The sequence below is a fragment of the Eptatretus burgeri genome, chromosome 7, assembly GCF_056783735.1.
Source record: "Eptatretus burgeri isolate ZD-2024b chromosome 7, Ebu_testis_v1, whole genome shotgun sequence".
Taxonomy (NCBI): Eukaryota; Metazoa; Chordata; class Myxini; order Myxiniformes; family Myxinidae; genus Eptatretus; species Eptatretus burgeri.
Genome location: NC_140967.1, coordinates 111,323,008 through 111,350,138, shown reverse-complemented (window position 1 = coordinate 111,350,138; position 27,131 = coordinate 111,323,008). Strand labels below are relative to the sequence as shown.

The following is a 27,131-nucleotide window of genomic DNA, read 5'->3' as shown; positions in this document are numbered from 1 at the left end:
TGTGTGTTTGGAATAAATAATTGTTTGTTGTTATTTCCAATCTGTCTCGGTTGTCTTTTCCTTTATGGTCCGACAATGCACAGGTATTGCTAGACGTGAAGTTGTACCCCAATAATTTGCTTTGTTTGCCAGCGTACACTCACTGTACTGCTTGGCAGTCAACTGAAAGTGCGCTGAGGCCATGAGACCCCAATTGACTCGGCTGTCCACAGGTAATGTATCACGCAAGGAAGTGTAACCCTGCCAGGATTGGCAGTGCCAATCGACGTTTGTGGTTGCTTGGCAACCCATCAGTGCACGGAGTTATCTGTGCCTGGCATCCTCAGGACCGGATGTTCGGGAGGTAGCAAAGTGTTTCCCCTCGTGGCAATCTCCGAACCGCGGATCCGAAAGGATGGAGGAAATTGAAAGGGAAGGTTTGGATGTTGTGTGTTTGGGCCCTGTCACACCTTGACGTTTTAGCTAGCGTATGGCAACGTATCAAAATTGATCTAAAACACTGGCGTACGCTGAACTATTGATGTTTTTTTTCAGTTTTGGGCGTATTCATAATGAGTTGGACGTATGCATAACGTATGAGTAACGTTTCGTTGTCTTATAGATAACTTATACCAACGAAAGCTTAGCGTGTTGGCGGCGTTCACAACCTATGCCCCACGATAGTCTAGCTTATGCATAGCGCGGCAGCGTATCGCCGACAATCACGTGGTGTAGCCTATTATTAGGCTGCCGCTCAACGATTTAAATCATAACCGCACTAGAAATCGAAGTGTCAACATCACCGTCATGCTGAAAAAAAAAACAAACAAAAAAAACAAAAAAAACATGGAGTCTGGAACAATGACGGGTTCCTCTTGTGAACCCCATTTTTATATTCCCTAAACGCTGCCAATACGTCATTATATGGTAGCTGTAAGTTAGAAACACGTTCAGCAAGTTCTGTGGTCGTCAAGAAGACGTCAAATACGTCTACATACGTCAATATGCATTGGAGATATGTTACACATAGGTTCAAAGCACGTTACTCAGAGGTTAGAAATAAGTTTCGGGTACGCTAAACATTACCTCGACATGTTTCGACTTATGAGTAACTTACAAGTAAAGTGTGTCAACGATTGCATAATGTGCCTACAACTTATGGCCAGCGTATGCAGAACGTGCGAGTCATACGCTGCATACGTCAAAACATTTTGAGCATGCTTAAAATTTGTCTAACAGCTCGGCGTACTACGACATATGCCAGCGTGCTTCAGCGTGCTCTTAACGAAAACAAAACTTACCCATAACGTATTCGACGTGTGCCAGCGTATTCGCCAAATTTTTCATACATCGGCATACGCTCGCTAAAACGTCAAGGTGTGACAGGGCCTTAACGCCGGCCAACTTTTATGGTCTGGAGATGGTGGTACTGATAGAATGACAACAGAGGCTGCACGTTTGTGAGAACAACTGGATCAGGAGTATTGTGGGAGTGAAGAGGGTGGATAGAAGGAGGATGGATGAACTGAGGGGGGGGGGGAATGGTGTGCAGATGAGCTTAATGGGGAGGTTGGTGAAATTGGAGGACATTGGTATGCATATGAGTTTGACGAGATTTGTGAAATGGGAGGAGATTGGTGTGCAGATGAGATTGATGGGGAGGTTGGTGAAATGCCAGCTGAAATGGGCTGGACACTTTGTGCAGAGAGGGGAAGAGAAAATGGCAAAGAAAGTGGATAGGTTGAGGGACCATGTTAAGAGGAAAACGGGTAGACTGCAGTTGAGATGGGAGGATTGTGGGAGGAGAGATATCAGTATGGAAGAGGTGGTTTGAGAGTGGAGCGAATTTCTCAAGCGCAGTGCGTTTCTCATGAACCATGAACAGTGAAATGTATCCCTTGGCCTGGAGGGAAGAATTGGATTGAAGAGAGTGTGGGAGTTTATTCCAAAGGCGGGAAAAAAACGAGGAATGAAAGGGTGAAGGTGAGTCGTGATTTTGGTAGTTTTACCAGAAGGGGGTTGCTGGCGGACCTTGAGCCCCCTGTGGAAAGATCGGGGGACATATCGCAGACAGAGCAAGGGGGGGGGGGGCGAGACCAGAGAGGAGACAGTAGAACACAGAAAAACAACCAACCTGCCTGCGGTGAGAGTGAGAGGCCCAAAGACTCAGCCTCATCGCGGGAGATACCAATAATCCTAAATGCCTTGGTTTCCATAGCGTGAAGCTGAGAAATGTGAGAGGCAGGAGCACCAGCCCAGAGGAGAGAGGCTGAGGAAGAGGCTAACTCTATCAGGCTGCGATCCTCATGGCTGTTGTTATCCTGTTGGCATTTTAAATCAATCAATTTGATTTGTTCTTTTTTTGTAGCGGCCTAAACACTTCCCTACACCCACGAAGGGCCCTGTCACACCTTGACGTTTTAGCCAGCGTATGGCAAGATATCAAAATGTATGTAAAACGCTGGCGTACTATGAACTCCTGATGTTTTTTTTCCAGTTTTGGACGTATTCAGAACAAGTTGGACGCATGCATAACGTATTAGTAACGTACACAGAACGTTTCAATAACATAAAGATAACTTATACCAACGAATGCTGAGCGTGTTGTCGGTGTTCACAACCTATGCCCAACGATAGTCTAACTTATGCATAGCACGCGGCAGCGTATCACCGACGATCACGTGGCGTAGGCTATTAATAGGCTGCGGCTCGACGATTCAAATCATAACCGCACTAGACATCGAAGTGTCAAGCCGCTGTCATAACTTGATGTTTTAGCCAGAATATGCCGACGTATGAAAAATTTGGTGAATACGCTTGCACACGTCGAATACGTTATGGGTAAGTTTTGTATGCGTTAATAGCATGCTGAAGCACGCTGGCATACGTCGTAGTACGCCGAGTACGTCGACAAATTTTCAGCAAGTTGAAAATTTTTCGACGTACTCAGCGTATGACACATGCTTCGCATACGCTGGCCATAAGTTGTAGGCACGTTACGCGATCGTTGACACACGTCGAAACACGCTACTTGTAAGTTACTCATAAGTCGAAACACGTCGAGGTAATGGTTAGTGTCAGTGTTCCAGACTCCCTGTTTTTTTTTTTTGTTTTTTCTTTTTCTTCGGTATGACGGTGATGTTGACACTTCGATTTCTAGTGCGGTAATGATTTAAATCGTTGAGCGGCAGCCTATTAATTATATTATATTATATTATAACCGCACTAGAAATCTAAGTGTCAACATCACCGTCATACAGAAAAAAACCCCAAAAAACCAGGGAGTCTGGAACACTGACGCTAACCATTACCCCGACGTGTTTCGACTTATGAGTAACTCACAAGTAACGTGTGTCGACGATCGCTTTAACGTGCCTACAACACGTTACTCATAAGTTAGAAATAAGTTTCGGGTATGCTAAACATTACCTCGACGTGTTTCGACTTATGAGTAACTTACAAGTAACGTGTGTCGACGTGTGTCAACGATCGCGTAACGCGCCTACAACTTGTGGCCAGCGTTATGCGGAACGTGTGAGTCATACGCTGGCATACGTCAAAAAATTTCAAGCATGGAAAATTTGTCTAACAGCTCGGCGTACTACGACGTATGCCAGCGTGCTACGACGTATACCAGCGTGCTCTTAACGTATACAAAACTTACCCATACGTATTCCACGTGTGCCTGCGTTTTAAACAAATTTTTCATACGTCGGCAAACGCTAGCTAAATCGTCAAGGTGTGACAGGGCCTTAAGGAATGGTGTTGGTGTTCATTTAATATTAAATTTCATAAAGCTACAAAGGTTGAGGCACTACAAAGTAATTAAAAACAAAAATCAAACTTCTTTTTATTTATTTTTCTTGCCGAAAACACTCATTGATGAAGCTCTGAAAGTTTGACGAATATCTGTTTGGCCATGTTTGAGAAAAATGGTGACACACAGACAGACAAACATCTCTCTTGGAGCATAGATGTGCTGCCCCTTGAAAATAGCTGAAGGAAAGACCAGAAAGTAAGGTTGTCGGCGATGCAGCGAACGACGAGTTTGCAGGCCTGGACGTTGAACACCAGCTTGCACTCATAAGGTAGGTGGTGCACCATACAAAGTTCATACCTGTATCACGTTTTTACTCATTTCTGATTAAATTTACCGAATGTTTCGATAAGGATGTGACTGCAACAACGTAAGAGGATATTACTGCAGACTACATCACCGCCTCATTGAAAGGAGATGCAGCACTTTCTGCTTTCTGTGAGGTCTTCAATTTAGCCAAGACGTGTTAACATTAATTACGAAACATAAGACCAAAACCTTTCAGTCAATGAACAAAATAAGCCGCTCACATGTAAAAGGGAAGGAAATAACACTTCAGGCTGATCGACTTCAGCTCGACCCAGGCTAGACTCTTCCAGCGACTTATGATCATTGCGATTGCTGGAGAACTGGATATTCCAAAATGCTCGCATACAACCTAGGCCCACTTCCCTGAACATTGGTACATCAGGATGGGTCTCTGAAGAAGACAACAAAGGCAACCTTGCTTCACTCCATTAAATCACAAGTGCAGCAATCCCTAGTTGTTGAGATTCTTCCAAGAGTATCTGGATTGTAGACGGTATGGCTGTGACCCAATCCGCACTGCCCCAACAAAGCAGTCCACCAACATTTGGTTCACTTACAGATTACCTTAATGAAGTAGCTTATGGAATTGGCTCGAAGTATTAAAGTAACACTATCCACTTTGTCGTGGACACTTATCAGAAACTGAGCATCAATAATGCTAAGAGAGGAAGGAGAGCATCAGTTGGGAGCTTAGTAACAACAATCTATGCAGAAGACCAACAAGTGCCACAGCAAAGGAAAACATTTAGAGAATGTAATGAAAACGGAGGAACTGATCAGATTTGTCTTCCGAATGTTGAAGAGTATATCATCCACATGCTTAAAGAATGTCACCACCTTCATTGCTCATGAAGGGGAATGTCATCAGTTTGCAGATTAAAACGGAGTTATGGTTATTCAAGCAACTGGGGATTTGAAATGCAACCATGAAGAAGCAGATACTCGACTTTTCCTTCACTGTTGATATGCAACCGTTTGTCAGTCCTCAGCTTCATCAGATACTGCTCCTCATCCAGTTATCATCAAGAGCCAAGACACCGATGTTTTTATTGTAAGATTATCAAAGGCAAAGCAAATTGAAGCGAGTTAATATTGACATGAACATTGATGAATCACCCTGCCTGTGAAACAAAGGGATGACAGTTTATAGCTGGGTCGGGATTTTAACCCAGGCTAGACAGCTTAGAGGCGAGTGTGCATACCTCTAGATCAAGGCCATCCTGTAAGCCCAGAAAGTTGTCATCAGCAAAGAGATGAGGATTTTCCAGAGAGTAAGAAAGATTGTTCATGAAGAATTGAAATAAGACTGGGCCAAAAACACTCCTTGTGCCACTCCACTCTTGACAATAAGTCGGCTGTGGTGCCATTCAAAATGAGGGAAGTGATGGAGGGAGAGGCATAATCCAGAGACAGACTTAAGGCACCACCAGATTTCTTTGTGAAGTCGACATGTTTGAAAGTTCAGGTAAGACAGAGGTTGGTCAGATGTTGTTTTCGGACTCTCCTGAGGATGGACACACATGTTGCTTTGTGGAGCAATTTGAGGTTTTCTTCAGTCAGATTTGCTTTCCAGGATGAGATAGGAAGTTGTTTGAGGGTAACTGCCTGACCACGTGATTCAGTGTACCGTGAGCAGGAGGAAGGGTATGACAACTGGATATGAGATTGCATTAATCTGTGCATAAGACAGAACAGGTATCTGCGGAAGAATTCCCAGGCCGAGTTAATATCAGGGGCAGTAGATATATGAGACCAATCCTGAAGTGAGATTGCTGCTTGTAGTTCCTGCCACTCTGCTTTAAGTGAACTACCAGACTCACCTTCCGGTGAGTGAACTATCAGACGGACTTCCGGTTCCGGTTTTAGAGCAGCGAGAGGTCTCCTTAGGGGCTCCCTGCTGACGTTCTCAAAGCTAAGTTCCCGGTTGTTATTTGTCCCGTTTTAACTGTTTAATTTTCTCACCTACATGTTACTGTGTGTTGCTAGTTCGGTTTTGTTTCAAAAATCGTGCTATTTTGTGAGTATTTTTGTCGATGTTCTTACCTGTGCTTGAGGCCTACCGGTTCCACTCGGTGTTCGATCGTTTTTTTTTTTTTGTTTGTTTTTTCTCCCCATTACCTTCAATTTCTATCCTCCCCATTACCTTCAATTTTGATCCTCCCCACTTTCCAAACATCCCCCATTCTCCCAACTAATCTCTTTCTTATCTCAAAAAAAATAAATAAATAAATACCCTACTACAACAACAACAAGCTCACCTTCTCCCGATTCTGCTTCTTCTTCTTCCTCTTAACTTCCTCCTCGTCTTCTTCCTCGATTTTTTTGTTTTTTTACACTTCCATGACCTAATCTGTTGAACTCTCTCATATATCAATATTAACAAAAAAAAAAATATATATATATATATATATATATATATATATATATATATATATATATATATATATATATATATATATACCCAACAACAACAACACGCTCACCTTCTCCCGATTCTGCTTCTTCCTCTTAACCTCCTCCTCGTCTTCTTCCTCGATTTTTTTTTTTTTTTTTTGCACTTCCATGACCTAATCTGTTGAACTCTCTCATACATTATTTTTAACAACAAAAACGATCTTATAATGCTTCATCTTCCTCTCTCACACATGTGGTACTCTTTACTGTTTCACAATGCACTACTCTTCTGCTATTTTAACAGACTGCTCTCATTTCGACCTTTCCTTCATTCCTTGCCTAAAAAATCCAACTATTACAGCGCTTCTTCTCTCCATGCTCTGAATTCGCCTTCATTGCATCCATCAAGAATTGTGTTAAATCATATCTCTGACCTAAAACTTTTAAAAACCACAGTTTGCCATGGATGCTCGCTTTCCATCAAACATTCTTTTTTTCCAACTTCAGTGCCAACTCACCCCCCTCACCCCTCACTCTCACTCTCAAAGCAACCATCCCACTCTTCTCCCTCCAAGCCTCCCTCTCACCTCTCTCAAAAACTCCCCCCTCACCTTTCTCCCACCTTTCATCCCCCTCACTCTTCCTTCTCAAAGTTGCCCCCCTCTCATCCACCAACCTGCCTCCCTCCACTGCCCTCTCACCTCCATCTCTTCACTCCACCTCCTCAAATCCTCAACTGCCTTCTTCCTTGTCTCTTGTCCCCCCTCTCCCCCAGCACCACAGAGCCTTTTCTCCTCCTCATTCGGCCCCCTCCCCTCGCTGTTCTGCAATACCCCACACTCCTTCAGCAACCCTCCTTACCTGCCCCCCTCGTCCCTTGTCCTACCCTCCCCCTCCCCCTCCACGTCCTGCACCCAAAGCCTCCTCCCCTTCCTCTTCATTAAAAGTGTGGACCTCAAATATCCGGGGCCTTCGCTCAAACCTTTCAGATCATTCCATACAGGTTGCCACTGACAAACCAGACATTATCTGCCGAACAGAAACTTTCCTCTCCCATGACGTGTCTGACTCCCAAGTATCTCTCCCTGGCTACTCCCTCTTACGGTATGACAGACCTGAGCCTCGTCCTGGTGGAGGTGTTGCTCTCTTCATCAAAGACTCTATTCCTCACTCTCCATGCACTGCTCTCACTCCCCCACACCCCCAGGAATACCTCTGGCTTTGGCTTCCCCTCCACTCCCACCTCATGTTTATATGTGTACTGTACCGTCCACCGAACAGTGATGACTCCATCTACACCTCACTATCCGAAAACATGGACCATCTTCTATCTTCTCATCCAAACTCTCTCTTCCTCTTATGTGGTGACTTCAATTGTCATCACGCCAGTTGGCTAGGTGTGGGTACCTCTCTCACCTGCCATGGCACCTCAGCAAAAGCTTTCTGCGACTCATTGGGACTGACTCAATCGGTCAACTTCCCGACCCGGATCTCAACCAATGGTACTCCATCTCTTCTGGATCTGGTTTTGACAAATTTCCCTGACAATATCTGCTGCTCTTCCTTCGCTCCAATTGGTTCTTCTGACCACGTCCTTGTCAAAGTGGACATCTCTCTGGCTGTTATCAGAGAACCACCTCACCGCCGTTGAGTCTGGCATTTCACTCAAGCCGACTGGCAGGGTCTCCGAGCAGCCATCAAACTTACAGACTGGTCTCCTATCACTACTTTCTCAAACATCAACTCATCCTGGGAATTCTTTCAAAGAAACTTGCTCTCCCTCATGCACAGATTTATCCCCCCCTCGTGTTCAGTTGTCTTACCCTTCCTCCCGCCCTTGGTTTACTGAAGCTTGTGGCGAGGCAGTTGTCCTGAAACAACTTGCCTTTGCCTCATGGAAAGCAAACCCAACTGAGGGCAATCTCAGTTCTTTCCACAAAGCTCGGAACAAGTGTGTATCTACCCTCAGGAGAGCCAGAAAACAACATCTTTCTCATCTCAAGTCTGAACTCTCAAACCTCTCTCCCTCCTCAAAATCCTGGTGGCGTTTAATCAAATCTGTTTCTGGTGTATGTCCCCCCTCCATCCCCTCCCTTACCTCAAATGGCCGCACTGCTGATTCCACACGTGATAAAGCTGAATGTCTAAACTCGGTGTTTGCAGCTAAATCTTGTGTCCTAAACCCATCACTATCTCTACCCACTTTACCCAGTCGCACCCAACTGTCCCTGGACTCTGTATCCTTTTCTCCTGACAAGGTGGAGAGCTTGCTTTCAAACCTCGAGTCAGATTCTGCAACCGGTCCATACGGCATCAGCCCACGTGTCCTCAAAGCCTGCTCTTCTGCTCTTGCTCACCCTCTCTCTGTTCTATTCACCCTCTCATTTGCCCAAGGTCATCTGCCATCTGCTTGGAAATCTGCTAACATCACTGCCCTGCATAAAAAAGGTGCAAAAACAGATCCCTATAACTACAGACCAATCAGCCTTCTCCCAATCATCAGCAAGGTGATGGAATCCATCATCGCTTCAGATATGAAATCCTTCCTCTTCTCCAATGGCTTGATTTCCAATCATCAATTTGGTTTCAGACCAGGTCATTCTACCCTGGATATGCTGCTTCTGCTCTCCCATCAATGGATGGAGGTCCTCAATGCCAGACAGGAAATCCGAGCCGTATCCCTGGAAATATCACGTGCTTTTGACACAGTCTGGCACCCTGCCCTACTCACCAAACTCTCTTCCGATGGTATTCAAGGCCATCTCCACTCATGACTCGCAGACTTCCTCTCCTGTCGCAGTCAACGTGTGGCCCTAAATGGAGTTCTTTCATCCCCTCTTCCTGTGCAGGCTGGAGTTCCTCAAGGTAGCGTTCTGGGCCCTGTTCTTTTTCTGGTTTTTATCAATGATCTCTCAGACTCTCTGGAAAATCCTCTATTTGTCTTTGCCGACGACTCCACCCTCTGCCGTACCATCTGTCATCCCTCAGACCGGCAAGCAGCAGCTTCTTCGCTCACTGCAGATCTGGATAAAATCACAAACTGGTCCAACACGTGGAACATGTCTTTCAATCCGGACAAATCTCACACTCTCACTATGTCTCTTCGAAAGGACCGTTTACAAAACCCCCCCATCCACTTTCTCAACAATCCTCTGGAAGAAGTCTTTTCTTTCAAGCTTCTAGGTCTCACTATCTGCCATGACCTTTCCTGGGAAAGTCACATTTCCAACCTCGCCTCAAAAGCCAGTCGCCGACTGGGAATCCTCCGTCGTGCCAAGTCCTTCCTCGGCCCTCTTGAGCTCCTGACCACTTACAAAGCTTTTGTCCGTAGCGTGATGGAGTACTGCTCTCCCCTCTGGGCTGGTGCTCCTGCCTCCCACCTTTCTCGGCTTAACGCTGTCGAAACCAGGGCATTTAAGATCATCGGCATCTCCCGCAATGAAGCTGAGTCTTTGGGCCTCTCACTCAATCACCGCAGATTGGTCGGTGGTCTTTCTGTCTTCTACCGACTCCTCTCCAGCCTTGCCCCCCCTGCTCTCTCTGCGATTTGTCCCCACCACATTTCCACAGGGCGCTCAAGGTCCGCCAACAACCCCCTTCTGGTAAAACTACCAAAATCACGAATCACTGCTCATCTTCACTCTTTCATTCCTCTTTTTTCCCGCCTTTGGAATAAACTTCCTCACTCTATTCTTTCCCATTCTTCCCTCCAGGCTTTCAAAACAGCTGTTCACCACCACCTCTTATCTTCCCCCATCCAAATCCTCGATCTTTTCTACCCCCGATAATCCACCCAAGCCCACTTCCTTCATTTCTCCTGCTTTCCTTCCTGAAAGTCCCTGTAATGTCCATCTTCTCTTCGCCATGTTCCCCGTCCCATCCCCATCCCTCTCCCTTCCACAGTTCACCTAATGTGTCTGTTCCCCACTGTTTTGTCCCTTCCACTCCCGCCCCTCTTGTCTCATGCCTCCTTGCTGTGAGTTATGTGTTTGCTCCCATACGAGCCTCGACCAAGGTATACAAAAAAAAAAAAAAAAACAGCAATGGGGTGGTTCTCTGAGAATAGACAGAAATGTTAACTCACTAGCATATGATCAGATGAACCAATTGAATCAGAGGAAGAGCAGGAAACACCAAGGGAAGTCCAGAAGGGAGGATTTGTCATTGGCATAAATCAGTGACAAAAAGTTCACAGATTGAATTGGCACTCCCACGAGCTGAGGCCATGGGGAGTAGGTAGACACTCACAGGGACACAAATTTGACAATATACCACAACAAGGAATGGTAAAACAAATAAAATTGAAGGAAAACACAACCAACAACACAGGGATGAAATGATAACAGAAATACACGATGGATCACATCCAGAAAACTGAGCTTTGATGAATTGCAAGGAGGCACCATGAAACAATATTCAACATGGTCAAACCCAGAACTTGGAACTTTGCTGATGATGCTTTAAATCAGACCATTGAAATATTTAATTAGTAGACATTCCATTGAAAGATCCCAAGACAGAAAACTTACCAGACAGGACATTCTTGTGGGGTGTATATGGGAAGTCCAGGGCATGCCCTGCATATTTGGAGAGAAGAAGGTCAATATCGTGGATGGAAATGTCTACTCGGTCACTGGACAGCTGAGAGAGAAAAATCTGCAAGGCTTGGGCTGCCCATTCCACACGCATATTCATGAGCAGCTGCTCAAACAGCAGCAATGGTTGGCAGCACAAACCCTGGTACGTGACCCAGGCTGCACGTGGAAGCACCCACACTATCTACAATAGGAGAATACAAGACAGATAGGGTACATGGAATGAAGTGATAGAAACAGCAACATTATGACAATTGTGGTATTATGTGCAACCATGTTTCTTTCATACATCATGCTGATGTGATAATGCATTATGAGGAACTTTGAATCTCCATGTGTTCTCCATCATTCTGTCAGCCAGCAAATGGATGGAAGTGTAAAGAGACAAAAGTTAAACTTGCTATGTCCAAGTGAGGCACCGTGAGGAGGAGTGATGTAAGGGACACATCGGCCATTTTGGAGTTAATGCCATATAGCACTATTTCAACCCTTACCCTATCATCCGAGCCTATCATCATCTTATCATTAAAAAATGTCGCTTACATCACTCCTCCTCGCGGGGCCTCAAGTTAACTGTGCCAAAAGGTGTTGCACAAGACCAACATTTGAAACATCTCAGAATAGGACACAATATGTTGACAGGTAATTAAAAAATAAAACATCCATGGCAAGATCTCAGACTCGGTGGCGTAATGGTTAGAGTATCTGCTCTGAATCTGGGAGGTCGGCAGCTTAAACCACGGTCTAGTCATACCGAAGAAGAAATATAGTATGTACTGTGACACAGGAATTTAAAAAGGACAGAACATTTTTTTTTTTTTTGTATACCTTGGTCGAGGCTCGTATGAGAGCTAACACACAACTCGCAGCAAGGAGGCATGAGACAAGAGGGGCGGGAGTGGAAGGGACAAAACAGTGGGGAACAGACACATTAGGTGAACTGTGGAAGGGAGAGGGATGGGGATGGGACGGGGAACATGGCGAAGAGAAGATGGACATTTCAGGGACTTTCAGGAAGGAAAGCAGGGGAATTGAAGGAAGTGGGCTTGGGTGGATTATCGGGGGTAGAAAGATCGAGGATTTGGATGGGGGAAGATAAGAGGTGGTGGTGAACAGCTGTTTTGAAAGCCTGGAGGGAAGAATGGGAAAGAATAGAGTGAGGAAGTTTATTCCAAAGGCGGGAAAAAAGAGGAATGAAAGAGTGAAGATGAGCAGTGATTCGTGATTTTGGTAGTTTTACCAGAAGGGGGTTGTTGGCGGACCTTGAGCGCCCTGTGGAAATGTGGTGGGGACAAATCGCAGAGAGAGCAGGGGGGCAAGGCTGGAGAGGAGTCGGTAGAAGACAGAAAGACCACCGACCAACCTGCGGTGATTGAGTGAGAGGCCCAAAGACTCAGCTTCATTGCGGGAGATGCCGATGATCTTAAATGCCCTGGTTTCGACAGCGTGAAGCCGAGAAAGGTGGGAGGCAGGAGCACCAGCCCAGAGGGGAGAGCAGTACTCCATCAGGCTACGGACAAAAGCTTTGTAAGTGGTCAGGAGCTCAAGAGGGCCGAGGAAGGACTTAGCACGACGGAGGATTCCCAGTCGGCGACTGGCTTTTGAGGCGAGGTTGGAAATGTGACTTTCCCAGGAAAGGTCATGGCAGATAGTGAGACCTAGAAGCTTGAAAGAAAAGACTTCTTCCAGAGGATTGTTGAGAAAGTGGATGGGGGGTTTTGTAAACGGTCCTTTCGAAGAGACATAGTGAGAGTGTGAGACTTGTCTGGATTGAAAGACATGTTCCACGTGTTGGACCAGTTTGTGATTTTATCCAGATCTGCAGTGAGTGAAGAAGCTGCTGCTTGCCGGTCTGAGGGATGACAGATGGTACGGCAGAGGGTGGAGTCGTCGGCAAAGAGAAATAGAGGATTTTCCAGAGAGTCCGAGAGATCATTGATGAAAACCAGAAAAGAACAGGGCCCAGAACGCTACCTTGAGGAACTCCAGCCTGCACAGGAAGAGGGGATGAAAGAACTCCATTTAGGGCCACGCGTTGACTGCGACAGGAGAGGAAGTCTGCGAGCCATGAGTGGAGATGGCCTTGAATACCATGGGAAGAGAGTTTGGTGAGTAGGGCAGGGTGCCAGACTGTGTCAAAAGCACGTGATATGTCCAGGGATACGGCTCGGATTTCCTGTCTGGCATTGAGGACCTCCATCCATTGATGGGAGAGCAGAAGCAGAATATCCAGGGTAGAGTGACCTGGTCTGAAACCAAATTGATGATTGGAAATCAAGCCATTGGAGAAGAGGAAGGATTTCATATCTGAGGCGATGATGGATTCCATCACCTTGCTGATGATTGGGAGAAGGCTGATTGGTCTGTAGTTATAGGGATCTGTTTTTGCACCTTTTTTATGCAGGGCAGTGATGATAGCAGATTTCCAAGCAGATGGCAGATGACCTTGGGCAAATGAGAGGGTGAATAGAACAGAGAGAGGGTGAGCAAGAGCAGAAGAGCAGGCTTTGAGGACACATGGGCTGATGCCGTCTGGACCGGTTGCAGAATCTGACTCGAGGTTTGAAAGCAAGCTCTCCACCTTGTCAGGAGAAAAGGATACAGAGTCCAGGGACAGTTGGGTGCGACTGGGTAAAGTGGGTAGAGATAGTGATGGGTTTAGGACACAAGATTTAGCTGCAAACACCGAGTTTAGACATTCAGCTTTATCACGTGTGGAATCAGCAGTGCGGCCATTTGAGGTAAGGGAGGGGATGGAGGGGGAACATACACCAGAAACATGAACCAAGAACCATTGGTTGGCAACTATTGCAAAGGCTTAATGGGCCTAATTGCCTCCTCCTACCTTGCAATTCCTTGGAAGGAACACCTTTTATTATTATTCTTACAAAATATAAAAATAACTACAACTGCCAGTTTATAACTGCTGGCAGTGATCACTGGGTACCAAGACGACCGACTTCGACACAACCCTGCTTCGATACAACACGGGACTGACAAATTACGGACCGAGTAGCAGGAAGTGTTCAATCTTTCTATTGTGAATGCAGTTTGCCCTTTCCTGGGGACATTGTGGGTATCAATTGAATTGGCATTTAAATTACCTGAAAACGAAGCAAGAAATGTGTGGGAAATGTCAACGTGGGTCCACAGGGTAAACTGGAACTCCCCCGAGTAATATGAAGCCCCCCAAATGTCTCTCTACGACGCAGGATTGATGAGTTATGGACCCAGTAACATGCCGCATTCAATCTATTTATTACATAAGCAGTTAGCCTTTTTTCCTGAATACAGTGTCATAGTCGGAAGCAATTGAATTGGTGTTTAAATAACTTAAACACAAAGGAATAAATGTGGAGAGCTTCAGCAGGATTCTCCTGAGTCGAATGAGGATCCACACATTTATCTATGATGCGGGATTCAAAAGTTATGCACTGAGAAACAGGCCATGTTCCATCCATTTATTATGTACAGTGATAATTTCCCATATTATATATATATATATATATATATATATATATATATATATATATATATATATATATATACATATATATATATATATATATATATATATATTGGGTGGTCGCTAGACGACCCATATTCTCAGGTTTTCCATCTGTCTGTATGTCTGTCTGTTTGTATGTAATGGACAGCTCTGGAGGCCAGAAGAGTTGACCGATTTTGATGAAACTTGACTGGGAGGTTCATACCAGGATCTAGTTGTATGGTTTTGAGCACCGTTGCTATGGACGCCACCGTTTCCTCGCAACAGGACTTTGAAATTTTTGAAAAAATCCGACATTTTTTTTTTTTGAAAATCAAAAATCAGCTTCCGTGCTTTTATGCACACTTTAATCAACCTCTTCCTCGAAAATTTTCAGCCCGATCCGTCAAAAACTGTACGACTACAATGCAATTATATATTACGATGTGCTTTCACCCCAACGTTCGCGTTGGGATTCCCTAAAGGCGCTGTCACGCCTTGACGATTTAGCCAGCGTTTTCCATTTCCATGACCTAATCTGTTGAACTCTCTCATACATTAATATTAACAACAAAAACGATCTTATGATGCTTCATCTTCCTCTCTCTCACATGTGGTACTCTTTACTGTTTCACAATGCACTACTCTTCTGCTATTTCAACAGACTGCTTTCATTTCGACCTCTCCTTCATTCCTTGCCTAAAAAATCCAACTATTACAGCGCTTCTTCTCTCCATGCTCTGAATTCGCCTTCATTGCATCCATCAAGAATTGTGTTAAATCGCATCTCTGACCTAAAACTTTTAAAAACCACAGTTTGCCATGGATGCTCGCTTTCCATCAACCATTCTTTTTTTCCAACTTCAGTGCCAACTCACCCCCTCACCCCTCACTCTCACTCTCAAAGCAACCATCCCACTCTTCTCCCTCCAAGCCTCCCTCTCACCTCTTTCAAAAATTCCCCCTCACCTTTCTCCCACCTTTCATCCCCCTCACTCTTCCTTCTCTAAGTTGCCCCCCTCTCATCCACCAACCTGCCTCCCTCCACTGCCCTCTCACCTCCATCTCTTCACTCCACCTCCTCAAATACTCAACTGCCATCTTCCTTGTCTCTTGTCCCCCCTCTCTCCCAGCACCACAGAGCCTTTTCTCCTCCTCATTCGGCCCCCTCCCCTCGCTATTCTGCAATACCCCACACTCCTTCAGCAACCCTCCTTACCTCCCCCCCTCGTCCCTCGTCCTACCCTCCCCCGCCCCCTCCACCTCCTGCACCCAAATCCTCCTCCCCTACCTCTTCATTAAAAGTGTGGACCTCAAATATCCGGGGCCTTCGCTCAAACCTTTCAGATCTTTCCATGCAGGTTGCCACTGACAAACCAGACATTATCTGCCTAACAGAAACTTTCCTCTCCCAAGACGTGTCTGACTCCCAAGTATCTCTCCCTGGTTACTCCCTCTTACGGTATGACAGACCTGAGCCTCGTCCTGGTGGAGGTGTTGCTCTCTTCATCAAAGACTCTATTCCTCACTCTCCCTGCACTGCTCTCACTCCCCCACACCCCCAGGAATACCTCTGGCTTCGGCTTCCCCTCCACTCCCACCTCATGTTTATATGTGTACTGTACCGTCCACCGAACAGTGATGACTCCATCTACACCTCACTCTCCGAAAACATGGACCATCTTCTATCTTCTCATCCAAACTCTCTCTTCCTCTTATGTGGCGACTTCAATTGTCATCACGCCAGTTGGCTAGGTGTGGGTACCTCTCTCACCTGCCATGGGACATCAGCAAAAGCTTTCTGTGACTCATTGGGACTGACTCAATCGGTCAACTTCCCGACCCGGATCTCAACCAATGGTACTCCATCTCTTCTGGATCTGATTTTGACAAATTTCCCTGACAATATCTGCTGCTCTTCCTTCGCTCCAATTGGTTCTTCTGACCACGTCCTTGTTAAAGTGGACATCTCTCTGGCTGTTATCAGAGAACCACCTCACCGCCGTCGAGTCTGGCATTTCACTCAAGCCGACTGGCAGGGTCTCCGAGCAGCCATCAAACTTACAGACTGGTCTCCTATCACTACTTTCTCAAACATCAACTCATCCTGGGAATTCTTTCAAAGAAACTTGCTCTCCCTCATGCACAGATTTATCCCTTCTCGTGTTCAGTTGTCTTACCCTTCCTCCCGCCCTTGGTTTACTGAAGCTTGTGGCGAGGCAGTTGTCCTGAAACAACTTGCCTTTGCCTCATGGAAAGCAAACCCAACTGAGGGCAATCTCAGTTCTTTCCACAAAGCTCGGAACAAGTGTGTAGCTACCCTCAGGAGAGCCAGAAAACAACATCTTTCTCATCTCAAGTCTGAACTCTCAAACCTCTCTCCCTCCTCAAAATCCTGGTGGCGTTTAATCAAATCTGTTTCTGGTGTATGTTCCCCCTCCATCCCCTCCCTTACCTCAAATGGCCGCACTGCTGATTCCACACGTGATAAAGCTGAATGTCTAAACTCGGTGTTTGCAGCTAAATCTTGTGTCCCAAACCCATCACTATCTCTACCCACTTTACCCAGTCGCACCCAACTGTCCCTGGACTCTGTATCCTTTTCTCCTGACAAGGTGGAGAGCTTGCTTTCAAACCTCGAGTCAGATTCTGCAACCGGTCCAGACGGCATCAGCCCACGTGTCCTCAAAGCCTGCTCTTCTGCTCTTGCTCACCCTCTCTCTGTTCTATTCACCCTCTCATTTTCCCAAGGTCATCTGCCATCTGCTTGGAAATCTGCTAACATCACTGCCCTGCATAAAAAGGTGCAAAAACAGATCCCTGTAACTATAGACCAATCAGCCTTCTCCCAATCATCAGCAAGGTTATGGAATCCATCATCGCTTCAGACATGAAATCCTTCCTCTTCTCCAATGGCTTGATTTCCAATCATCAATTTGGTTTCAGACCAGGTCACTCTACCCTAGATATGCTGCTACTGCTCTCCCATCAATGGATGGAGGTCCTCAATGCCAGACAGGAAATCCGAGCCGTATCCCTGGACATATCACGTGCTTTTGACACAGTCTGGCACCCTGCCCTACTCACCAAACTCTCTTCCCATGGTATTCAAGGCCATCTCCACTCATGGCTCGCAGACTTCCTCTCCTGTCGCAGTCAACGTGTGGCCCTAAATGGAGTTCTTTCATCCCCTCTTCCTGTGCAGGCTGGAGTTCCTCAAGGTAGCGTTCTGGGCCCTGTTCTTTTTCTGGTTTTCATCAATGATCTCTCGGACTCTCTGGAAAATCCTCTATTTCTCTTTGCCGATGACTCCACCCTCTGCCGTACCATCTGTCATCCCTCAGACCGGCAAGCAGCAGCTTCTTCGCTCACTGCAGATCTGGATAAAATCACAAACTGGTCCAACACGTGGAACATGTCTTTCAATCCAGACAAATCTCACACTCTCACTATGTCTCTTCGAAAGGACCGTTTACAAAACCCCCATCCACTTTCTCAACAATCCTCTGGAAGAAGTCTTTTCTTTCAAGCTTCTGGGTCTCACTATCTGCCATGACCTTTCCTGGGAAAGTCACATTTCCAACCTTGCCTCAAAAGCCAGTCGCCGACTGGGAATCCTCCGTCGTGCAAAGTCCTTCCTCGGCCCTCTTGAGCTCCTGACCACTTACAAAGCTTTTGTCCGTAGCCTGATGGAGTACTGCTCTCCCCTCTGGGCTGGTGCTCCTGCCTCCCACCTTTCTCGACTTCACGCTGTCGAAACCAGGGCTTTTAAGATCATTGGCATCTCCCGCAATGAAGCTGAGTCTTTGGGCCTCTCACTCAATCACCGCAGGTTGGTCGGTGGTCTTTCTGTCTTCTACCGACTCCTCTCCAGCCTTGCCCCCCTGCTCTCTCTGTGATTTGTCCCAACCACATTTCCACAGGGCGCTCAAGGTCCGCCAACAACCCCTTCTGGTAAAACTACCAAAATCACGAATCACTGCTCATCTTCACTCTTTCATTCCTCTTTTTTCCCGCCTTTGGAATAAACTTCCTCACTCTATTCTTTCCCATTCTTCCCTCCAGGCTTTCAAAACAGCTGTTCACCACCACCTCTTATCTTCCCCCATCCAAATCCTCGATCTTTTCTACCCCCGATAATCCACCCAAGCCCACTTCCTTCAATTCTCCTGCTTTTCTTCCTGAAAGTCCCTTTAATGTCCATCTTCCCCTCGCCATGTTCCCCGTCCCATCCCCATCCCTCCCCCTTCCACAGTTCACCTGTGTCTGTTCCCCAATGTTTTGTCCCTTCCACTCCCGCCCCTCTTGTCTCATGCCTCCTTGCTGTGAGTTGTGTGTTAGCTCTCATACGAGCCTCGACCAAGGTATACAAAAAAAAAAAAAAAAAAAAAAAAAAAAAAAGCGTTTGCCGACTTATGAAAAATTTGTCTAAAACGCCGGCACACGTCGAATACATTATGGGTAAGTTTTGATAACATTAAGAGAACGCTGAAAAACACTGCCATACGTCATAGTACGCTGGCTTTCATCGTTGTACTTTGCGGCTGTCTTCAAATTTTAGCATGCTGGAAATTTTCCGACGTATGCCAGCGTATGACTCACACGTTCCGCTACGCTCGCCATAAGTTGCAGGCACGTTATATGATTGTTGACACATGTCGACACACGTTACTTGTAAGTTACTCATCAGTCAAAACACATCAAGGTAATGTTTAGCATACCCAAAACTTATTTCTAACCTATGAGTAGCGTGCTTTGAACCTATGTGTAACGTACCTCCAAGGCATATTGACCAGACGTATTTGATTGACGTCTTCCGGACGACCACAGAACTTACTGAACGTGTTTCTAATTTACAGCTACCGTATAACGGCGTATTGGCAGCATTTAAAAAAAACAAAAAAAACAATAACTTCCGATATTTCGTCACGTGCCGTTACGTCACGTCCGATTGCCTCTTCAGTTTGCTGTCTTATTCTTAGTTCCTCCTCTGTGAATATTTTCTGTTTGAGGATATTGTCACGTCGACATCGAAACTTAAAAGCAAATGTCCGAATCTAGTTTAAAATTCGTGATAGACTAAAAATAAAAAATTAAAAATTAAAAAACACAACAACAACAACAACAACTTCAGACATTTTGTCACGTGCCTTCACGGAGCCAAGGAGAAAAAAAGAAAATTGCCTTGACGGAGAAAATAAGTTTCGGGAATGCTAATCATTACCTTGACGTGTTTCGACTTATGAGTAACTTACAAGGAACTTGTGTCGACGTGTGTCAACGATCGCATATCATGCCTACAACTTATTCTCAGAGTAGCGGAATGTGTGTGCCATACGGCGAGTACGTCGTAACATTTTCAGCATGCTTGAAATTTCACGACGTACTAGACGTACTACGACGTATGACAGCGTACTTCATCGTTTTTCAGCGTGCTCTTCACGTAAACCAAACTTACCCATAACGTATTCGACTTGTGCCAGCGTTTTAGACACATTTTTCAGAGGTCGGCATATGCTGGCTAAATCGTCAAGGTGTGACTGCGATGTTGACACTTCCAATTCTCAGGCGGTTATGATTTGAATCGGCAAGTGGCAGCTTTTTAATAGGCTACGTCACGTGATCGTCGGCGATACGTGCAGTGCGCTATGCCTAATTTGGACTATCGTTGGGCATAGGTTGTGAACGTCGACACCACGCTAATCATTCGTTGGTATAAGTTATCTATAAGACAACGAAACGTTCTGTGTACATTACTAATAAGTTATGCATATGACCAACTCGTTATGAATACGCCAAAAACTTTAAAAAAATACACCCGCGCAGGAGTGACTGTCATCTCTGCGAGAAACTAGGGTGTAGTGGTCTCGGGTCAGGAGAGATTTTTGGCAAACTTTGAAGTCATGTGACGCGAAAACGAAAGCGAATATCAAAAATCCGGCCTGAACAAATCTAGATATTGTCCCATAGATTCATATGCCACAATCAAATTCAAGACAACTTAAGAAATGTAGGAGGAGATAGATTTTGAAAATAGTCATTTTGCAACTACATGAAGCAGTTTTCACAAAATTCAAAGTCACGTGACATGTACGTATTCGAAGATATCGGTATTCTTTCGAATGGACATGAAAGACAAGGTCAGCTACTATGCAATGACACCATTCACTAACTTTTACCATGCCCAGAAGAGAATATATAGCCTCCTGAAGGTAGGGCAGTTTTTGCAAACTTTGAAGTCACGTGACGCGAAAACGAAAGCGAAATTCGAAAATCCGTCCTGACCAAATTTAGATATTGTCCCATACATTCATATGCCACAATCAAATTCAAGATCGCTTGAGAAATGTAGGAAGAGATAGATTTTGAAAATCGTCATTTTCGTATTTTTTGCCAACTTTGAAGTCATGTGACACGAAAACGAAAGTGAATATCGAAAATCCGGCCTGACCAAATTTAGATATTGTCTCATAGATTCATATGCTACAATCAAATTCAAGATCGCTTGAGAAATGGCGGAGGAGATAGAATTTGAAAATAGTCATTTTCGCAACTTCAAAGGCCTCGTGACCTTGACCTTGACCTTCGGTGACCTTGAAAGTCATACCATCGTGTATGTCTCATCGACCTCTATCAGGATCACTGATGACCAGATCATTCCGCTTCAACTTCATTGTGGACGGACAGACGGATGGATCGAAGGACACCGACACCCATATTATTCGGTCATGCTCGAAGAGATGACCTAAAAACATCAAAATTTCAGCGTATGCTAACGTTTTACATACATTTTTATACGTTGCCATTGCTGGCTAAATCGTCAAGGTGTGACAGCGCCTTAACGTAGGGTTAGGCAATCAAACACAAATGATGAATGGATAGTTGCTCGTAATGTTCCTATATGGAACAACGAACGGCAAAAATGCCATCTGATGCATTCTCTTATCTACATATTTCAAATTCGCCTTAGTCTAGCGACCACCCATGTCGCCTACCGGCTTGTATGTGTACATATATATATATATATATATATATATATATATATATATATATATATATATATATATATATATATGTGTGTATGTGTGTATGTGTGTATGTGTGTATGTGTGTATGTGTGTATGTGTGTATGTGTGTATGTGTGTATGTGTGTATGTGTGTATGTGTGTATGTGTGTATGGGTGTATGTGTGTATGTGTGTATGTGTGTATGTGTGTATGTGTGTATGTGTGTATGTGTGTATGTGTGTATGTGTGTATGTGTGTATATGTGTGTGTGTGTGTGTGTGTGTGTGTGTGTGTGTGTGTGTGTGTGTGTATATATATATATATATTGTATATACACCCCACAAAATACACTTTATTTTATGTTCTTCATACAGGAAAATAGATTTTCATTTATGTTACTAATCCAGGAAAATATACTTTATTTTATGTTCTTAACACAGGAAATATACTTTATTTTATGTTCTAAATGCAGGAAAATAATATTTTCTTTTATGTTATTAATCAAGGAAAATATACTTTATTTTATCTATCTATAATTCCAGCAATCTCTCTGTGTGTGTCTGTCTGTGTGTCTGTGTCTGGGACCGCTGTTTCTCGACAACCACTGGTCCGATCTCATTGAAACTTGCCAGGTATATTGCTGGGGCCATGTGGATGTGCCTTTTCAAGGTTTGATATTAATCGGACAAGTGGTTCCCATGTTATGGCCATTTATTTACCAAACCAATGACAGGACACGGTGCTATGACATCACGATTGACGTCACAATTCTTTTTTTTTTTTGCACGTACGGCCACACGAGAGCGAAGGAATGGCCTGTTTGGTTGTTGTTTCTGGCACAAAGTTTGAAAGTTTTTTTTTGCATGTACGGCCACGCACGTACGGGCATGCACTAGTATTGTTAATGAAGGAAAATAATACTTTCTTTAACGTTATTAATCCAGGAAAATATATTTTATTTTATGTTCTTAACAAAGGAAAATATACTTTATTTTATGTTCATAATGCAGGAAAATAATACTTTATTTTGTTATTAATCCAGGAAAATACACTTTATTTTATGTTCTTAACACAGGGAAATATACTTTATTTTATGTTCTTAAGACAGGAAAATAATACTTTCTTTTATTTTATCAATCGAGGACCATATTTTATCAAGTGTAACCATATTTTATCACGTGTAACCATATTTTATCACATGTAACCATATTTTATCACGTGTAACCATATTTTATGATATTTACCTCAACACCTGTGTATCCATTGCCAGCATATTTCCCTTTGCTCCATTGTTTGTGCATTGACGTCATACTGTGTGTTGTCCAGCTTTTACCTGACTCTTGAACTCTGATTTGAAAAAGTATAAAAAATATACATTGTACGTCTCTCTTAATATGGCCTCAAGTATATTTTTTTCATAATTTCGTACTCTGCAACAGTTTCCATTTACTTCTCCCCATATAAACTGCATTTTAGATTACGAGAAGCACCCGCTCCCTACGGGAGCCGTCAAGGGAGTGATGTTAATGCCTATTTTACTCCAAGGGGTCCCAGTATTACACACCCAAAAAATGTTTGCGAACGGCTCAGCCGTTTTTGTGGTACCTGGGAACTGACAGACGGTGAATTATGGTAAGATTGCGTAAAACACACAAGACCTCCCATGGAAAACAGTAAGACTCCATGTTTTCTTCACTTTGCTTCATACCTGAGTGCCAAGACACAGTGTGTGCATTCGCTGAAGCTCATCCGGTGTCAGTGAATCGGCAAAGCTTGTCACCAGGTACCTGGCCAAAAATCTTTGTGCCAGAACACTCACGCTTTCCTGCAGCAACTGGCGGGATATGTTTAGTCGCTCTTCAGGCACCGTCAGAGCTTGAAGAAGCTGGTCGACACAGAAGTATTCAAAACACAATTAAAATATGTGATTGATTCGAGGCAAAGAGAGCAATGGGGAATAGAAACTGATGTGCAAATGCCAGTGCCTTTATACAAAACATGCACAGAGACTGCCTTGCACATAAGCTAATTAATATATTCCTGCTCCATACAATAGATTTCTCTACGAAGAAACCAACAAAGTGCAAATAAAGCAAGTGTGTCACATGCCTGTTCTGCCTCTTCCTCTTGCTCCTGTTCAATGAGCCAAGCAAGCTGTTTCCCCTCAACACATGGCTGGAGATCAGGTCCAGCACCACAAAGACGCAACCAGTCACGGCACACAGCAAATTCCTAGCACAACAACGTTAACCCTCAATGAAACAACAAGCATATATGCTCTTGCATTACCCAACACACGAGATAACCATGATCTCACATCACATCTGAAATACTAAACCTCAATCAATTACCATTTCCATGTCAACCATTCCTACAAAGTGAACACAGGTCAGCGGAAGTGGCCATAGTTTATCACATGCACAAATCATGTTTTGACAACACAAAGACCAATAAGCAGATGAACATCAAAATGTGCGAGAGACCAAAATGGGATTTACATGGGAGAGGCAAACCATAGGATCTTCATAGTCCATAATCTCCCGAGACTCTAATCTAAACTAGAATGACACTCTGTAGAGCGCTTACCTCCACCAGGCTGAACCGTTTACGTTTTGTACCCGACTGATAGTCTGGATCTGGATCCAAACCTGAACCAAATTATAATCGGCTTGATCTCATCACCGAACCAACTCATCCATCTAGTTTTGTTATAACTCGTCCACAACTCTTTGAAATATCATGCTATGTATTGTTTTTTGGCATCATCTCTCAATGGTGAAGAATCACTTGAAAAAATTGAAAAAATTCTCGGATCCGGATCTTCACCAAAATCGAATCAATTCGTCCTTGCCAAATACCCAACCTATCCACAAAGTTGCATCCGAATCCGTCCATATGTTTTTGATGAAATATCATGCTGTACTGTGTATTGTTTTTCGCCCCATCACTCACAGGTGAATAATCACTTTAAAAAAAATCCAGTATCCGGATCCAGATCCAGATCTTCACCAAAAATGGTTTCCAAAATCAAAACGTTTCCTCGACAATGAAAGTTACGCCTCACGGATGTTAGTCCTTTCCGATGTTGTTTACAGCGAGTGTCACACATTTTTCCCCAGCTTCCAAACTCAAATCGAAATGCAGAGACACATTATTGGCTCAAAGGTTTCTTTTTCATGGGAAAAACTTTTTGACATCCCCTAGTTAATAAATGTACATATTCTTACATGAGTCTCAAAATATTTGGAAATAATACATCGATGCTGCCAGTATAATCATAAGAAATATAAAGCATAGGTTTGCAGCAAGCTTTGCTAGTAAAATGGACATGAAGAATGAGAAAGTGCAAAACCATTTCATGGCCACTCTACACACCTTAGCATTGAGCAGTCCTTCAAGTACCACCTGGGGTTGCCTATATGATTCTGAAACCACATCAGTCCACTCTGTACAGTTCTCCAGGAGACCAAGGGCCAAGATCTAGAAAATAAACAAAACAAAAAAAAAGACAAATCAAAAACAGAACAATTTATTTAATAATAAATAATAATAACAACAATAATTAGATATCTGTGATCACAAATGAGTCACACCAAAGGTAAACCTCACCTGGCCTCCTCTGGGGGATCACCCACGACTTACCCTTGGCTCACAATACAATGATGGCATATTTTTTTTCAGACTGCCATATGAACCTGACCTTTAAAAATTAGGGATGGAGTGTAAATGATGAAAGTGTATTCCCATCCACAATCTCTCCAGAAATCTCAACATAATGGACATTGGAGGACAATTATTCAAGTTATGATCAAAAAGGTGTTTTTGTTAATTAGGTCACAATCCAAAAAATTACCCCAGTGTGGGGGTGACGGTCATCTCTATAATACCACAAGTTCTCAATGTTCAGTTATGACCAAAAACGACTGCGCAGTTTGGTTAAAGATGACTCGGCATTTTGGTGCACACGCACAAAATTATATTTTGAAAATAAATTCCGACATTTACATTTCGGGTTTTGAAACTTTCGCACCTTCGGTGGAAAATGTATAAATATACAAGGTCAGCTGCTATACAATGACACCATTCACTAACTTTTACCATGCCCAGGAGAGAATATAGAGCCTCCTAAAGGTCGGGCAGTTTTTGCAAACATTGAAGTCACGTGACGCGAAAACAAAAGCGAATATCTAAAATCCGGCTGGACCAAATTTAGATATTGTCCCGTAGATTCATATGCTACAATCAAATTCAAGATCGCAAGAGAAATGGCGGAGGAGATAGATTTTGAAAATCGTCATTTTTGCATTTTTTGCCAACTTTGAAGTCACGTGACACGAAAACGAAAGCGAATATCGAAAATTCGGCCCGACCAAATTTAGATATTGTCCCATAGATTCATTTGCTACAATCAAATTCAAGATCGCTTGAGAAATGGCGGAGGAGATAGAATTTGAAAATCGTCATTTTCGCAACTTCAAAGGCCTCGTGACCTTGACCTTCGTTGACCTTGAAAGTCATATCATCGTGTACGTCTCATCGACCTCTATCAGGATCACTAATGACCAGATCTCCCGCTTCAACTTCATTGTGAACGGACGGACGGATCGAAGGACATCGACACCCATATTATTAGGTCATGCTCGAAGAGATGACCTAAAAAAGTACAATATTTTTAGAAATCGTGGTTTGGTACTCATAGGGGTCTCCGGAACTCTGAGGAACTATTAAAATTGGGGCCGCTAATTGGAGAAACAAAGCCAAAAGCAGCTGCAAGCCTTCTACCATACTACATGAGGCTTAAAATATATATCCAGATATATTTGGGAGGAGGGGGGCTCAGAATGTGATCTGGAACCAACCTTGGGCAATTTCCACGAGCGATCCCTTCTTGCGAAGAATAAATAAAAATAAAAAACATCACCATATAAATCATGGGGAAAAGCACCATTAAATGGTTTGTTCTCAAAGCCAGGACAGACCATGTGGAGGTATCACTACAAAGCAAATATAATACAATCCATTTCCAAGAAACAACTGCTGATGAGTACAAATAATGGTTTGAAAAGCCTTTTCAATCAACAGTAATGGCTTGTTTGTATGAATGTGAATGTACAACAAATAGGAAACGAATCCCTCTTGCAGAATTTTTCTTCTCAGCCTTTCTTTCCTTGTGTATGCAGCACGTAACTGCTAATTGCATAATTTGCTGGGAGCATGGCTGTGTCACTCATGCAGTGCCCCCTGTTAGGTTGAAGCATGCATTTGAAATTTGCTCAGGGTGTCAGAGTACCTTCTGATACGTGCCGAGCTCATTGTAGCTGTTGAGGATGGAGGTAGCGAGGTGGTGATCCGAGCATGGCTCAGCCAGACACAACTCCAGCATGTCCAGACATGCATTCAGTGGCCACTGTCTTAGTCTTGCCAGGGTCACCCGTGCACGCAGTTCACGGTTACTCACGCGCATCAAATATCGCCAGCCTTCAGATCCTACCAGGAACACAAGGCCAACAAGTAAGATGTCACAATGCAAAGATTTCACAGGC

General features: G+C 44.1%; 1 protein-coding gene across 3 annotated transcripts in view; it reads right to left on the bottom strand.

Moving 5' to 3' along the window:
• ZFYVE26 (zinc finger FYVE-type containing 26) overlaps positions 1-27,131 on the bottom strand; it is a 252,667-nt gene that overhangs the window by 73,392 nt on the left and 152,144 nt on the right. For all 3 annotated transcript variants that reach the window (XM_085890294.1, XM_085890293.1, XM_085890295.1), the window contains 5 exons: positions 26,879-27,075; positions 24,964-25,068; positions 23,698-23,820; positions 23,297-23,473; positions 11,029-11,278 (listed from right to left, as the gene is read on the bottom strand). In XM_085890294.1, the coding sequence (XP_085746420.1) occupies positions 11,029-11,278; positions 23,297-23,473; positions 23,698-23,820; positions 24,964-25,068; positions 26,879-27,075 (852 nt within the window). The remainder of the gene's footprint in view (positions 1-11,028; positions 11,279-23,296; positions 23,474-23,697; positions 23,821-24,963; positions 25,069-26,878; positions 27,076-27,131) is intronic.